General features: G+C 52.2%; 1 protein-coding gene across 1 annotated transcript in view; it reads left to right on the forward strand.

Annotated features, from left to right (window-relative positions):
- Positions 1-14574, forward strand: part of PLXNA2 (plexin A2) — a 212875-nt gene that overhangs the window by 170419 nt on the left and 27882 nt on the right. The window contains exons 13-17 of the mRNA XM_030302600.1: positions 3914-4065; positions 10069-10186; positions 12036-12172; positions 13107-13274; positions 13406-13499. Coding sequence (XP_030158460.1) covers positions 3914-4065; positions 10069-10186; positions 12036-12172; positions 13107-13274; positions 13406-13499 — 669 coding nt within the window. The remainder of the gene's footprint in view (positions 1-3913; positions 4066-10068; positions 10187-12035; positions 12173-13106; positions 13275-13405; positions 13500-14574) is intronic.

Genomic DNA, 14574 nt, shown 5'->3' on the forward strand with positions numbered 1-14574 from the left:
CCTCTCTCTCTCTCTCTCTGTCAAAAGTAAACATTAAAAAATATGTATTAAAAAAAAAAAAAGGGGCGCCTGGGTGGCGCAGTCGGTTGAGCGTCCGACTTCAGCCAGGTCACGATCTCGCGGTCCGTGAGTTCGAGCCCCGCGTCGGGCTCTGGGCTGATGGCTCAGAGCCTGGAGCCTGTTTCTGATTCTGTGTCTCCCTCTCTCTCTGCCCCTCCCCCGTTCATGCTCTGTCTCTCTCTGTCCCAAAAATAAATAAAAAACGTTGAAAAAAAAAAATTTAAAAAAAAAAAAAAAAAAAAAAAACCTTTAAGGACAAGTGCCAAGCCAGGAATTAGGGACTTTGCCTTAACCGTGGTCAGAGCCATTACAGGTTTTCAAAGCAAGCAACTAGTAACCTGCCCAAGTATGTGTTCGTGAAGGTCACCTGGTGGTAGGAGGAAGTTCGATCTAATGGGAGAACATGGAAACCCTCGCCGTTAGCGTGAGTGGGAAGTAGGGGAGCTGTGCTCAACACCGACTCAGGAAGACAGAATGGGGCACAGATTCAAAAGATGCCAGGGAGTAAGATCTCATAGTGCCTGGTGACTGTTATTTATTGTACGTGGTAGGGGAGGGAAAGGAATCCGTTGAAACCACTTGGAGGGTTCCTGGCTGGGTGCACAGTGATTCCATTAACCTTGAAAGAGAATCTGTGAGGATGATCAGGTTGGGGGTGGAAGGAGGAAAAATTAAGAGTTCATTTTTAGACATGGTGAAATTTGAGGTGCCTGAGGGACACACATGGGGAAGTAGAGATGTCCAGTAGCAAATGGATATATGGATATGGAGCTCAGGAGAGAGGTCTGTGCCAACGATATAGATTTTGAAAGTCATCCCTAATGGAGACCTTGGGAATCCTTTTGCAAATCAAATGCTCACCACCTCATCTATGTTTGGAAAATCCTGACTTTAACACATCAGTTTTGTTCGAAGCAAGGAAGATATAAGCTATGTCCCTTGTAAGTCCTAGAACGGGGTGCTTACTTAGAGCCTTGACCCCTAACTCCTTTGCCACCTGCCCCAGGTGCTGGCAGCATGGCGCGTAGCATATGCTATGTGGGAAAGAAGACCCCGGGGACCCAGTATTCCCCAGGTATTTGCCAATGACCTAGGAGGACTCTGATTCTCCACGTTCGGATTCCAGCAGCTGGTAAGCTAGCTTAGAAGTGATCAGGCTGGTGTCTCCACACCCCAGACTAGCTATCTCTTTGGCATGCGTCTTCATGCCAAGATTATAACACTTGCTAATAACAAAAAAAATAATAACAATAATAATAATAATCTTTCATCTCTAAACATATAAGCTGGCGTATGCCTCTGAGCAGCTCTGTGTTGGCAAAAGGATCCTGCAAACCCCTCCAAGTGACCCTGGTCATGTCTCGGACCCCAGCCCTTGAATGTCAGAAGGGGACACTGCAGCGACTTACCAGCTGAAGAAAGCGGCCTCGCAGAAGCTGCCAATGCCGCCAACTATCCACAATCCAATCCCCACGCACTACCTGCAAGATGGAAATATTTTTAGCTTTTCCAGAAAGATTTCGTTTCACAGTTTTTCTGAAAGGTTGTAATTAACTGCAGCGAGCAAAAGAATGTATTTTTAAAAATAAGAGTGGGGGAAGGAGCGCAAACCAATCCCCACAGTTTTGCCAGTTACTTTTGGTAGGTGGGTTCTTGTCCTCCAGGTGGCTGGGGGAGGGGTGAGAGGGGCCAGTGGGGCTCATTCAAGTGGATCAAAGGAGAACCCGGGCAGTCAGATTTGCTCAAAGCAAATTCTTTCCTACTGATGTCTCCTGCAGGGGCGTGGAAACATCCCCTTCCCTGGTCCTCATTAACAAGGGTCCATCTCACAGAGCCCGGGAGGCCCAGGTTGCAGAGGAAACGGCACCGGGGGAGGGTGCAACAGCCAAGATCCGGTTCTGGTTAATTTCAGAATCCCCAGGGACAGGAAAGCTGTGGGGCTACCTGTTCCTCCTGCCAGCTTCTCTCTCTCCAAATTGTTCTGCTTCCCCCCACTCACGCCCAACACACAGAGATGCCTCTGAGCTGCCTCCACTATCCCACCCTTGATTCGTTTCATGGATCTTGTTTATTTTTATTCCTAAGGTGGGATATTTTATTCCCAGAAAAGGGAGTGAGAGCCTCAGACAAGGTGACTTGGGTGAAATGGGCCCTCCGATGAGAGAGTTCCTCCCCCCAGGGAGGGAAGGAGGCTCCACCATATAAGAACTGAAGAAGAGGGTGGGGGTCAGGAAGTCTGAGTTCGAATCCTGACTGTGCAGCCAACTTCCCGAGAGCCCAGGAGTGGGCCTGGCAGAGAGGGAGGCCTGTTCCAGTCCTCCTACCCACGATCGTGTCTTCTCTGCCCACTGTCACCTGGGGATTCACGGCCAAGATGGTTGTACAACTCATGGTGCCCACATCGCAGGAAGAGCGCAGTGCCCCTTTGGGGAACAGAGAGGAGGGAAAAGTCTCCAGAACCTTTTATAGCATTTCATTGTATTGACTTGTCATCTCTGCCCCAGGGCACACTGGCTCCACTGGGTGCCCCACCAGGATGAACAGGGTTTAATGGGAGGCTCCCAGTGGGGCTCAAGCACAGGAGGCCCCGGGCTGCAACTCTGCCCAGACGCTCCATCTGGGAGATTCTGGTGGACTCTTGGCCTTGACGAACCCACCCTTCCCTCTCTCCTTCCCTCCCTGTCTTGCCTTTCTTACGGTGTAGTGAAAACAGCCTTGGACTTTTTTATAACTGTATGTATAAGTTGTACGAGAATCTGCGTATAAGATACTCTGAGCCTGCTTCCAGTGATTGAGTTCACTTCTAATTTCCTCCTACTTCAGATAACTGTGGACCACAAAGGATGAACTTACTCGCTGGGATCTATCTGTTCTGTCCCAAAGAGCGGCATTTTTCCAAGAGCCTGATCTAATCCCAGAGAGAAGTTTACACCTTGGGAGAGCCTGATTCTGCTGCTCCTTTGCCCGTTGGGCTCGAGCAAAATGAGACAGCATTTGGTGACTGAATTAGGAAATGAATAACTAGATACATGATCCTCGTTAATGAGACGCCAGGAAAATTTGGGAGATCCTAAAGTTATCTTTTTCATGGTTCTGCCATGCATCCTGGGCTGTGTTTTTTTGCAGCCCATGTCCAACACACTTTCCATCTTGAATCTTACCCCTGAAGCAGCACCTAATCTTGGACTCCTCTGGACTCCCACAGCTTCCCTCCGAATCTACCTTACCACTGTGTGCGTGCCCTGCATCAGGGAGCGTTAGGTATGGCTCCCTTTTTATCTCTTCCTCCTGGACCAGAAGTTCCTGGAGGGCAAGTTTCCTGATGTCCTGTGTATTCACCATCACCCCTATGGTGTCAAGCCTGTAGGAGTGGCAGTAATAGCACGTGACGATTACAAAGCCCTCCCTGGTTTACAAAAAGCTCACAAACACGCCCCGTTTGGCGCTCCAGAGCGAGGCTGGCAGAGATGATGATCCGTGCCACGACCCCGCCCTTCACAACTAAGAAGAACTGAGGCTTAGGGCAACTGTGACTTGATCACATTCAGGCAGCACATCTCCCAACAAGGATTTTCTGTCTCAGGTCCAGTGCTTTCTGATCTTTGTTGTTTTGTTTTGTTTTTTTTTCTTTTAAATAAATGAATGCTTGAAAGAATTAATGACCTGAAGAACTGAGGGAGTCGTGTGAAATGATGTCAGGACCCTAGAGAGGCTATAAAGTGGAGAAAACATGCCGTGTGCACCCACGTTCCAGGTGTGCGCGAAGTCCCCCCGCCTCCCTCGCGGAAGGACAGGGCACGGCTGTCTCTGCCTCTGTGGCCCAGCAGGTTTGTGACCCATTTCCCTCCCGCAGATTTTGACGGTGTCTGGACCACCTGAAGGAGGGACTCGAGTGACCATCCATGGCGTGAACCTGGGCCTGGACTTCTCTGAGATCGCCCACCACGTGCAGGTGGCTGGGGTGCCCTGCACCCCCCTGCCGGGGGATTACATCATCGCTGAGCAGTGAGTCCAGCCCGCTCTGGCCCGCCCTTTTCCCATGGAGCTTCAGGGTAGGGGCTGCCCCTTTCCCTTTTCTGGGACTTCGCCAGGATTCCCTCCCACCCCTCTGCTCCCGTGGACCCTGCCCCCAAAAGCCTTCCCTGGGCCCTCTTCTACCCCACCTCCACTTTCAAAGGCTCCTGTGTGTGTGATTCCCTGTCCCCTGGCTCCTGTGGTATCAGAACTCCTAGCACAACACTGTCTCTCATTCAGTCTTCACCTGCCCTGGCCACCGAGCCACGTTCCCAGCCAGCCCAGGTTCCTCCTCGGTCTCCCCTGCCCCTCTGCTGCCAGCCCCCATTGGAATGCATCCCGCACAGTGGGCTGCGGGCAACAATTTGTTTGGCTCATGGGGCTCTGACAGCAGCTTAATCCGAGCAGGGCCTCCGCCGGAGCAAATTCATTTATTTCACTAAGGGAAATGTCAGCTGGAAATTAGAAAATAGGCATGTAGCCGCGGACAGGCGAACGGGGCTCCAGGAGTGACATATGTTCCAATTTGGGGTGTTCATTTGGCAGTGGTGACCGCTGTGGAGTTGGTGGGCAGGAGATGGGCACAAAACTGGGGGCAGGAGCCTGGAAGGAGGGATGCTCCCCCCACCCCAATCCCAAAGAGAGACGGAAGGGAGATCATTCTGGATGATTTGTCATGTAAAGTGGGGTCAAGTCTCCCTAGTCCTGCTGGGAACACAGCTGTGCTGTGCGAGGGGGAGGGGTGTGAGGGAGGAGCCCCAGAGCAGGGCTTGTGGGAGGGGCTTCTCTGCCCTAGCTCCACCCCCCCGCAGCCCCAGGCCCTCCCCTTGACCTGCCCAGACCCAGCCTTTAGTAACCACCAGAAAAATGACATCACTTTCTCTTCCGTCAGCCCTTGCCCCTTCTCATCCATTTTCTCATTTTTAATTGGAAAGGACTCAGAGGTGGAGACTGTTATCTCCCTTTACAAAGCAGGAGAAGGCAAAAGGCTTGGGGAAGTGAAATGACTTCCCCAGTTCACTCAGTGCACAAGTGGCCGAGGCAGAGCTGGAACCCGAGTCTCCTGACTTCCACTCCAGGTCTCCCTGTCTCATAAGAGTGGATAGGGCAAGACTCCCGGACAAGAGTGGCCTGAAAATGTCATGATCCTCCGGGGTCAGGGGCCACGATTCCGGTGTGGGCCCAGAGCAGGGTCAGAGTCAGAGGAGTGACTTCCCAGGCTTTGAGGACCCCATTGATGTCCGCTCACCACCTCGGGGGAGAAGGAGCCGTTCTAATCCTTCAGACCGGCTCCTCCCCTGACAACCTTCTCCCTGCAAGGGCTGAATCTTGGAGGGAGGACTGGCTGGGGCTACAGGAAAGAGATGAGGGAGAGAAGAGGGAAACTACAGAGGCTGTGGGGCCAGAGAGGAGGTGGACGCATCTGGGGCAGGAGGCGGGACAGTCTGTAGAGTCCTTCCGGGTCAGAGCCCTGCCAGGCTGGGCGAGACCCTCGGTGCCACCTACCCCGAATCCACCTGGGCTTTAAGGACCTGCCCTGGGCCTCCGGACAGAAGTCAAGTCTCCAACTTGGTGAGATGCCACAGGACTCCAAAGGAAAGGGTTTGGGGGACCACTGGGTATGGCTTTGAGCTGAGAAGTGCAAACTCTTGGGCAGCTGGACACGGAGAGCTCATGAGATTTGGAATTCAAACGTGTTCTAGTGCTGCCTGCTCTACTGACCAGCCCTGAGGCCTTAGCAGACTGTCAGTCTCTCTGACCTTCATCAACCTCATGGAAATCGTGATTCCTACGGTACGGGTTTTGGGGGGAAATTCAGTAAGATGAGAAAATGGAGACTGCGATGTACCATAGGAATGTGAGGAAGTATTCTATCTTTGGAATCAAATGCACCACCCTCACCCAGGGCCGGGGGGGGAAAGCGCCCGTAGAATCCACAAGTGAGGCTATGCAGGGAGCCCGGGGAGGTGACCGGTCGAGGTTGGTGGCCCGGCACCCCAGAAAACCAACGCTGCCTTCGTGTGGGGCGCGGTGTGGGCAGGAGGGAGCAGGCCCTCCACACCTCAGTTGGTACAGCCCTGGTTTCCAGCCTCCCCAGGCTCCTTACCACTCTCGAGGCTTCAGAGTTTTTAGCATCATTAAAGCCTCCCGCCCGGGCAGACAGCAGCAGGCATGATCATTACAGATGTCCGGGAGAGATGAATTTGGCTACACGGGCCAGTGCAGTGTCCCGGGTGCGGGCAGGGTTAGCGGGCACGGTAATGGCCCGCCATATGCTTGTGCCACACCATCTATCACTCAGCAATTAGGTTAATGTTGGTTAAAAGGCCCCGCTTAGTCTTGCAATCAGCACCCCACCGGTCTGTGGAGGGCCGGATGATTCCATCACAGGACGTTTCCTGGGTGATAAGACTCAGGTGGGGGCCGAAGCTCCCCACCCCCAGGGGTGCACGCTCGTGCGGAGAAAGGTGCCATCCCTGCCGGTCTGTGGGAGGCGGTACTGTGTGCGGGATGAGGGCACCGGGCTGGGTGCCAGGAGCTCAGCTATTGGGGAACCGGGTGACTTGGGGCAAATCACTTTGCTCCCAGATTCTCAAAAGTCTCATCCGGGGAATAGAGAAATGGAGAAATAGACATCCTTAGGATGTCAGAGGAGGAAACTGTATGCCTCAGGGAACCGCACTTCCCACCGTTAGAAAGCCTGTCGGTGTCACTAATGTGTCCCCAGAAGCTCCCTGTCAACCAGGGAGGAGTCGAACCTCCAAATGTTGAACGTGGATAGTTGTTTAGTCAGGCCCCTCATTTTGCAAGGGAAAAATGTCGGCACCCCCAGCTGTCGTCTCCTTGTAATATACTGGGGATCCTAGAGCCACCAGAGACACCAGGAGGAGGCCAGGAAGACAGGAGGCCCCCAGAAATCAAACCACAGGAACTTTGCCAACTCGTAAGGCTTGAAGGAGGAAGTGGTGCACACACTGCTGCCTGTGGTCATCGACACCCGGGAAGGTAGGGGGCACCTCCCGACACCCCAGCAACCTCAACTGCACCCCGACATTGCTGCCACATCCACCCTGTCCCCTCCCCAAAATACATAGAAAGCGTTCCATTAATTCTGCAAGCAGTAGAGCAGAATGGTCAAAGGCTCAAGCTTTGGAGTCAGGTTGACCTGGATTTGAACCGTGGCTCTGCCGCTGTGGCCGTGGACAAGTCACGTGGCATCTCTGAGCCTTGGTTTCATTGCCCATAAAATGGAGCTAATAGGACTGCCCTGCAGGGGAGCTCGAGATGACACGAGAGCCTATCTTGTACCGTGCCCGCTGTGATCACAGCTCAGTAAATTGTAGCTCTTATTATTATTAAGGTACCCAATCTGCCATGGCCCGACCATCATTCCTCAGTATAACCCTTTTTACTCCCTGCAGCCTCCCCTGCTTCTTCCTTACCTTCCTCTCTCCCTGAGCTCAGAGAACAAATGATACAATTGTATTCTGTATATTCCAACCTTCAGTGAGGGCACGGGCACGGGGCGGGGGAGGGGGGTGGACCGGGAATAAAAGGAAGGAGAGTGAGAGGTCATTGGGGTTCTTCCGCGTGCTTCTCAATTCCTTAGGATTCTCTCCCAGTTCTTCCCTACCACCCCAAACCCTTTGCTACAGCCCACAGCTTCCCCCTGCCCGCTTCCCACTCACAGGTGAAGGTGAACCTCATTCCATGGGTGGGGAGAGGCATCAGTCACAGTGCCAAGGAAGGGAACCCAGGGTAGTGCTCTGGCACCGTGCTGCAGCCTACCCCTGCCCCCCTTGCATCATGCCCTTCCCGGTGGGGCATTCAGGGCCAACCGCGGGCACTCAGCCTTGGACACTTGGGCAGTACTCCTCTCGCATCTGTCCCCCTTCTCCCAGGTCCCTGATATGTAAAGCTTATGTTTTGGGACATAAGGAAATGTTCTAGAAAAGACGGTGCACCAAAGGGTTCTAGGCCATTGTTCACACCCTACAGAGACAGCTGAATGGGCCATTCTAGGCCTTCTCCTCTCCTGCACAGACCCCTGGGCCCCAGGAGGAAAAAGTATGCCCATGGCTTTCACAGGTTGTCATATTTCCTCCCTCCGTGATATCAAGCCTACCATGATCTCTTCTTCCTCCTTTCTTCTGGAGGATGACTGTAGCACAGAGTGTCCAGGGGGTGGTGAGGGAGGGACGAGAGAAGGAAAGAGATTTATCTGCTCCCCCTTCTTCTTTGTCCTCCTCTTCTCCTGCAATGGATGACAGATTCTCCTCTGAAGCATCTCAGGAGTACAGGGCATATGGTTTGCAGGACGGCAGGGACCCCAAACAGGTGCAGGCACTAGGGCCCAGGAAACGGGATGAGAGATTTGTTACTCCGAGCAGGTAGCGCCTGAAAATAACCACACACAGTACCTTAAATTAAGCTTCTCAAATGCTCTGCTAATGAGGTTTAAGAAGACAGTTCTGTGTAAAATACTAATTGATCATCCCTATCAGCTTTACTCTGGGTTCGTAATTAATTTATTTATTCATGGAGGAAGGGAAGGGAGACTGCCCTTCCATGTGCATTCAGTACTTTCTTGTTGAATCTAATATGCTAAACGTGATAAGACAGTTATTGCATGTTAAGTAAATATTCACCAGGAGTTAAAGTACTTATTTGGGATTAACTGTTATGAAGGAGGTGGAGATCTGTGGCATGCCATGTGTGCGAGCGTGCGGTGTGTTTGTTTAATGCAAGTTTTATTACATCGAAATGAAATCTCTGTTTAGTTACCTTCCTTCCTGGAGAAGCCGTGGCGATAAGCGCCTCCCAGCTAGACGCGGATCTACCCCCATGGTGCCGGCGTAATGCTGGGGATGAGTGCACCGGGGTCTGTTTTCCTGCCTCCCCGCTAAGCAAACCTACCAGGGGCACCAGACTGCTCCGAACTCTTATGCGGTGTTGGGAGGAATCAAAAGTCCTTTCTTCCGTCCTTGGGTTCTCTTTTGCGGAGCCTCATGGGACCCCGTGCCTTCTAATTCCAAGCGAGAGAGCCCCCCGAGAACCTGATTTCTTCAGTCTCTCCCGTATCCTCCAGCTGCCCGCCCTTTCGAGAAGGCTGCTGTGGCCAAGGCAACCAGCGTCTAAATGTGCTTGTTGTAACTGATCTCAGGCACCAGGGAGGTCATCACTGGGGGTATTGATCTGCACTTCGTGAGAGAAAACACTGTATCCCCCTCTTGCCTCCAGCTCCCCAGCCTCTTAATGTGAGACGTGACTTCCAACCCCACGGCTGGTTCGCTGCCTCGCCCACCAGCTTAGGGCGCTCAGACTTTGATTAAGTGGGAGTCCACTGTCAACTGCCGTCCTAATGAACTCATCCGCCATCCACCCCTTCTGCTGCCGAGGGACTCGGCTCCTCCCTTTGGCCGGGAGCTCCTGGTTTGGGCGTTCACTATCTCATCAGATTATCTATTCCCTTTTTAAACCTCACTGTAGGAAACAAACCACTGTTGAATCACCTTGGCAGACAGGCCCTCACTCACTCCTTTAGGGCGAGTTGCCATTTTGGCTTGTCACACAGGAAGGAACGCGAAATTACTGCCCCTGGGTCTCCCTGTTGGACATTGGGTTTTATCCCACAAATACTGGGTAACTACCCCGTGCTAGGCACCTCAGAGGCACTGGGAATGCAGGTCGATTCTGAGAATTAAGCAGCATAGCATTTGGAGGCACTCCGGACTTTAGAGGTGATCTCATTCGGCTTCTCACTGTACAGATGAGAGGCTGAAGCCCAGAAAGGGAAAGCACTTTACCCGAGGTCACACAGCTAGATGGGTGAGCAAGCTGAGTCTTGGTACAGCACCAGTGCAAGTGTGTGATGAGTCATTCGTTGGGACGGGGGTGGGGGTGTGGGGGGCACGGGGGAGGTAAGATGAGAAGTATAGGCAGGGATGTGGGCTGTGGCCAGGCCTCTCACGGGAAGATTTGCTCTCTCCTCAGGATCGTCTGTGAGATGGGCCATGCCCTCGTGGGAACCACCTCCGGGCCTGTACGCCTATGCATTGGCGAGTGTAAGCCAGAGTTCATGACCAAGTCCCATCAACAGTACACCTTTGTGGTGAGTATTGGGCTACGGGGCTCCCAGCCTGTTCTAGGCTTCTCCCACAAAGGCCCCACACCCCCCTCAAGCCGGGGGTAGGATGGATGTGTGACTGACGATGCTATTAGAGTCTCAGAGAGTCACGGGCCAGAATTCTAAATAAGGCAAGATCAGGTCTTTCTTAGAAAGTGGATCCTACCCGTAAGGGAGGGAGGGGGCCACCCCTTGTCCTGCCAGTGTGATATCTTAGTCTCATTCCAGCCTAATGAGGACAGATCCCCTGAGGGACCTAATTAAAAAGGTCTATATTTATCCACATGCTTTGTTTTCTGCCAAGGCTATCGCAAGTGGGAGTTTAGAGAAGTCACTTCAAATCCTGCAGAGACATGTGTCTGTGGCAGGACCATGGGAGCAGGGGGTACTGAGTGAGTTGCTCTGTGTGATGGTGTGGTTAGGCACACTGATGCACACTCACAGCTGAAGACATCTCTTCGCACTCGGGCGGCGGGTAGTAGAATCACGACAACTTTCTCGAAGGCCGGCACTGTATTCCTGCTGAATCGATAGCGTGCTTCTGGGGCCTTGGAATCTGCTGGGGCTACCTTCCTGCTGAATCAATAACTTGCTTCTGGGGCTCTGGAGTCCCTTTGCTGACACTTTTCTATATTGCCACATTGAGCTCTTCATTAAAAAGTGTTAACACCAGCAGATGGGGTCAAACCAGCCTTGCTAAGAGTTTTGAAAAAAATCATTAGACCACAACATTTTATTCTCTCTAAAGCATTTTACTGCTTGTTTTAGGTTTTCCAGGCTCTGCCTTCTTATCTTGGCATCTCTGTCCATTTCTCATAGTCGTCTTTTCCTCAGATTGGAGAGTACCATTGTCTGCCTGCCACCGGCTCCCCCTATCTTCAACGCAGGACAGACAGGGTCTCGTGTGAGCAGCAAACACAGAAAGACGGGGGGGGGGGGGGGGAGAGAAAACCATAGAATGTCCCAGATGGGAGAGGCTTTAGAGATCATTTAGCCCGCCCTCCTCTCTCTTGACATTGGAGCAAACAAAAGCCCAGAGTGATCTAGAAGCTTGCTTCGGGGCCAATGGACAGTGACCGGCTAATGCGGTCTAGAATTCATGCAGGTATAGTTGTTCAGTTAAAAGCACTTCCCACTCCCCCAGCCTGGCCCTCCAGACAGGAGCAATTCCTTTCTGATTTAGGTCAGCCGCCAGATGCACCGTAGGCCACATGACATTTCTTTCAAGCTTCGGATTTTACTTTACAGCTTAGGGAGTTGACTAAAATGTGCTGGCCATCGATAGGACATCCTCCTGATGAAGGTGGGGGGGGAGCTGTATCTAACACTGACTGACAGCCGTCTGTACCAGGCCCCCGGCCGTGCCCCTCACGTGCTTAGGAAGGGACAGGACATGTGCAGGGGCCATTAATGGAGGACTTTGGCCCCTTAGTGGCCCAATCCAGACAAGGATGCTTTATTCAGCCTAATCGATTTTGTGCCAAAAAAAATCAGTACAGGCTCTAGATAGAGAAGCATTTTCAAATTGCTCTCAATTTGTAAACTAATTGATAGATTAGTCAGTGTTACCTCTGCCTTCCCATTGGTGTTATGAGCATGAGACTCCCCAGGGAGTTAATTAATTCTAAAGCGCGGTCTGTCTGCCTTCCCTGGACATGCCAAGAGCCTCTTCTTAGAAAGGGCCTCAGCTCCAGGAGAAGAGATTGAGAAAGGGCAGAAAAAGTACCTGCACTCTGAGTAGGGACACAGCTCCTCCTTTGGTCGTTACGTCCAGCGTGGGTCTGACCCTTTGGCCCAAACCTGAGTGTGACCGTTTCTCTGCTTTTTTCCAAAGAACCCTTCCGTGCTGTCGCTCAACCCCATCCGAGGACCAGAATCGGGAGGCACCATGGTAACCATCACAGGCCATTACCTCGGGGCCGGCAGCAGCGTGGCTGTATATCTGGGCAACCAGACCTGCGAGTTCTATGGGTGAGATGGGCTCAAAAGAGCACTGGAAGGCTGTACGTGTGAGGCGTGTGCGCGCCTGTTCCGGGCGTGTTCACACAGGTGCCCGCCCCTTTACTCCCACGGTGTGGGCCACGTCCTGGGCCCAAACACCATTCCAGTCCCTGTGAGCAATCCATCCCGCTACTCAGTTTATAGCAATATAGACCACTTAGTCAATATATCTAGGGGCTAGATACTTCTAAAAATAATGAGAACAAGGGCCGTGAGAGCTGCTGATGGGGAAGTTCCCAGAAACTCTCCAGTCACCATCAGGACCCAGCATTCATTAGGTCCCCATTATGGGGACTCGAGAAACATGGAGACTACATGACCTCAGTCCTCAGCAAGCACACAGACTTATCCTCAGGGCATCTCTTGTGCATGAAAACCTGAACAGCTGCAATTTGCCGGATACTCCGATGAGGCCTTGGGGATATAGAGAATCCTGAGAGAATCCATGGGTGAGAACCCAACGTGCTCAGTATCAGCCAATCATCTCCTCCTCCGGTTATAAACTCCCTAAGGGCAAGGACTGTGTTCACTTCTCTGCATAGTAGGTGCTCAGTGAATACTTACTGAATGACTGACCAGACTCTAAGCACTGGCCAACTAGCCTATTCTAGAAAAATCCAGAAAAGATCACCCAAAGCCCACGAAGCCCTGACCCCTGCCCCACATTCTCCAGTCCCTTTCTTCAACGTGTTCCCTCCCTCGTCCAACCAGAGTCGGATCTCCAGTAAAAAGAGGCACTGATATACACCGATAAGGGATATGTTCCGTTGTGTAGAGTATGAAGGAACAGAGCATTTTGTGGGCCGTACATACCCTCAGACTGAGGAAAATCGCCTCTGAAGCCAGAGAGCTCTCCTCATTGCCAATGCCTTTCTTTACAACCCTCTTGCTGTCTCCCTGTCAGGCGGTCAATGAACGAGATCGTGTGTGTCTCACCCCCGTCATCCAACGGACTGGGCCCAGTCCCCGTTTCCGTGAGTGTCGACCGAGCCCGCGTGGATAACAACCTGCAGTTCGAGTACATAGATGACCCCCGGGTGCAGCGCATTGAGCCGGAGTGGAGCATTGCCAGGTGAGGCAGAGGTGGGACGGATAACGCCCAGCCGCCACCTGACAGAACCCCTGTCTTGTGAGGGGGCCGGGGTCGAGGTGGTAGCCATTTGAGAGGGCTTTTAACCTAACCCAGCCTCTGCTTGTTCCCAGCGGCCACACACCCCTGACCATCACAGGCTTCAACCTGGATGTCATTCAGGAGCCAAGGGTCCGAGTCAAGTTTAATGGCAAGGAGTCTGTCAACGTGAGTAACCGCCGGTCCGCCTGGCCCTCCCTATAACCACAGCTCTGCGTCTGGGTTTGCAATGTGATGAGGTCCGTGTTAGCTCCCTCTTCCAACCACATGCACTGGAGCGGCCGACTATGGGGGAAGAAAGTTAGTTCAAGACCCTGAGCTTGGAATCATGGCCCCAAACACCTGAACCTTCCAAGGACTCTTGCAATTACAGCATAATCATTTCTCGTCAGAGGGCGAGTATATAAATGTCCTGGCTTCTGAGCTTAAGAGAGAGCACAGAAGGGCTCCTGGTTTCATGCTATGTTTGCTTTGAGGTCCCGTAAGAAGCAGTGTGGAAGGGTGAAGAAATGCTGGCTCCAGAGGCAGACACATCTGAATTGGAAGCAGGACGCTGCCTTCCATTAGTCGTACGACCACAATCAAGTCGTTTAACCTCTGTTATCCCCTATTCTCTGCCTGTGTAAACGCTGACGATAAGACTCTCCTCGCCGATCTGTAACGCGAAGCCCTTGGCGGGCACTAGGTTAGCGCTTGATAAACGGCAGTCACTGCGAGCAGCTAGCTAGTCCTACCCCGGCTGCGAAGGTGATCAGTCGAACATTTTACTTTACTCCTCGGTGCGGAGCCATGTAACTTAATTTTTTTTCTCTACGGACGCTTGTGGTTTTTAAAGAAGTTCCCTATCATAAAAGTAGAGTGTCTGAGATGTCGTTACACATTTTTTAGTTAGTTCTGGTGGCTTCCCCCTCAGTCTTGTTAGCCGGTATTCTCCGAAACACTGCTGTATTCGTAATTATAGTCCAGGAGATGCTATTATGGCCGTTATTTTTCATATAATTGCTATTATTGCTGCTTTGACCTCAGGGGATTGAGTAGCTGTGATAAAGACAGGAAAGATGGTACTGTGCCTACCCTTTTATCCCTGACAGACCCCCCCGCATGCTGGAAGCTTCCTTAGGAAACACAGAAAGGCACAAAATGACACAGCATTTGAAGGCAAGTTCTGGAAAAGTTACAGGGATCATCTGGTCCACCCCCCTCGTTGTATAGCTGAGGAAACTAGTGCCAGAAAGGAGTAACG

The sequence above is a fragment of the Lynx canadensis genome, chromosome F1 (genome assembly GCF_007474595.2).
Source record: "Lynx canadensis isolate LIC74 chromosome F1, mLynCan4.pri.v2, whole genome shotgun sequence".
Lineage (NCBI taxonomy): Eukaryota > Metazoa > Chordata > Mammalia > Carnivora > Felidae > Lynx > Lynx canadensis.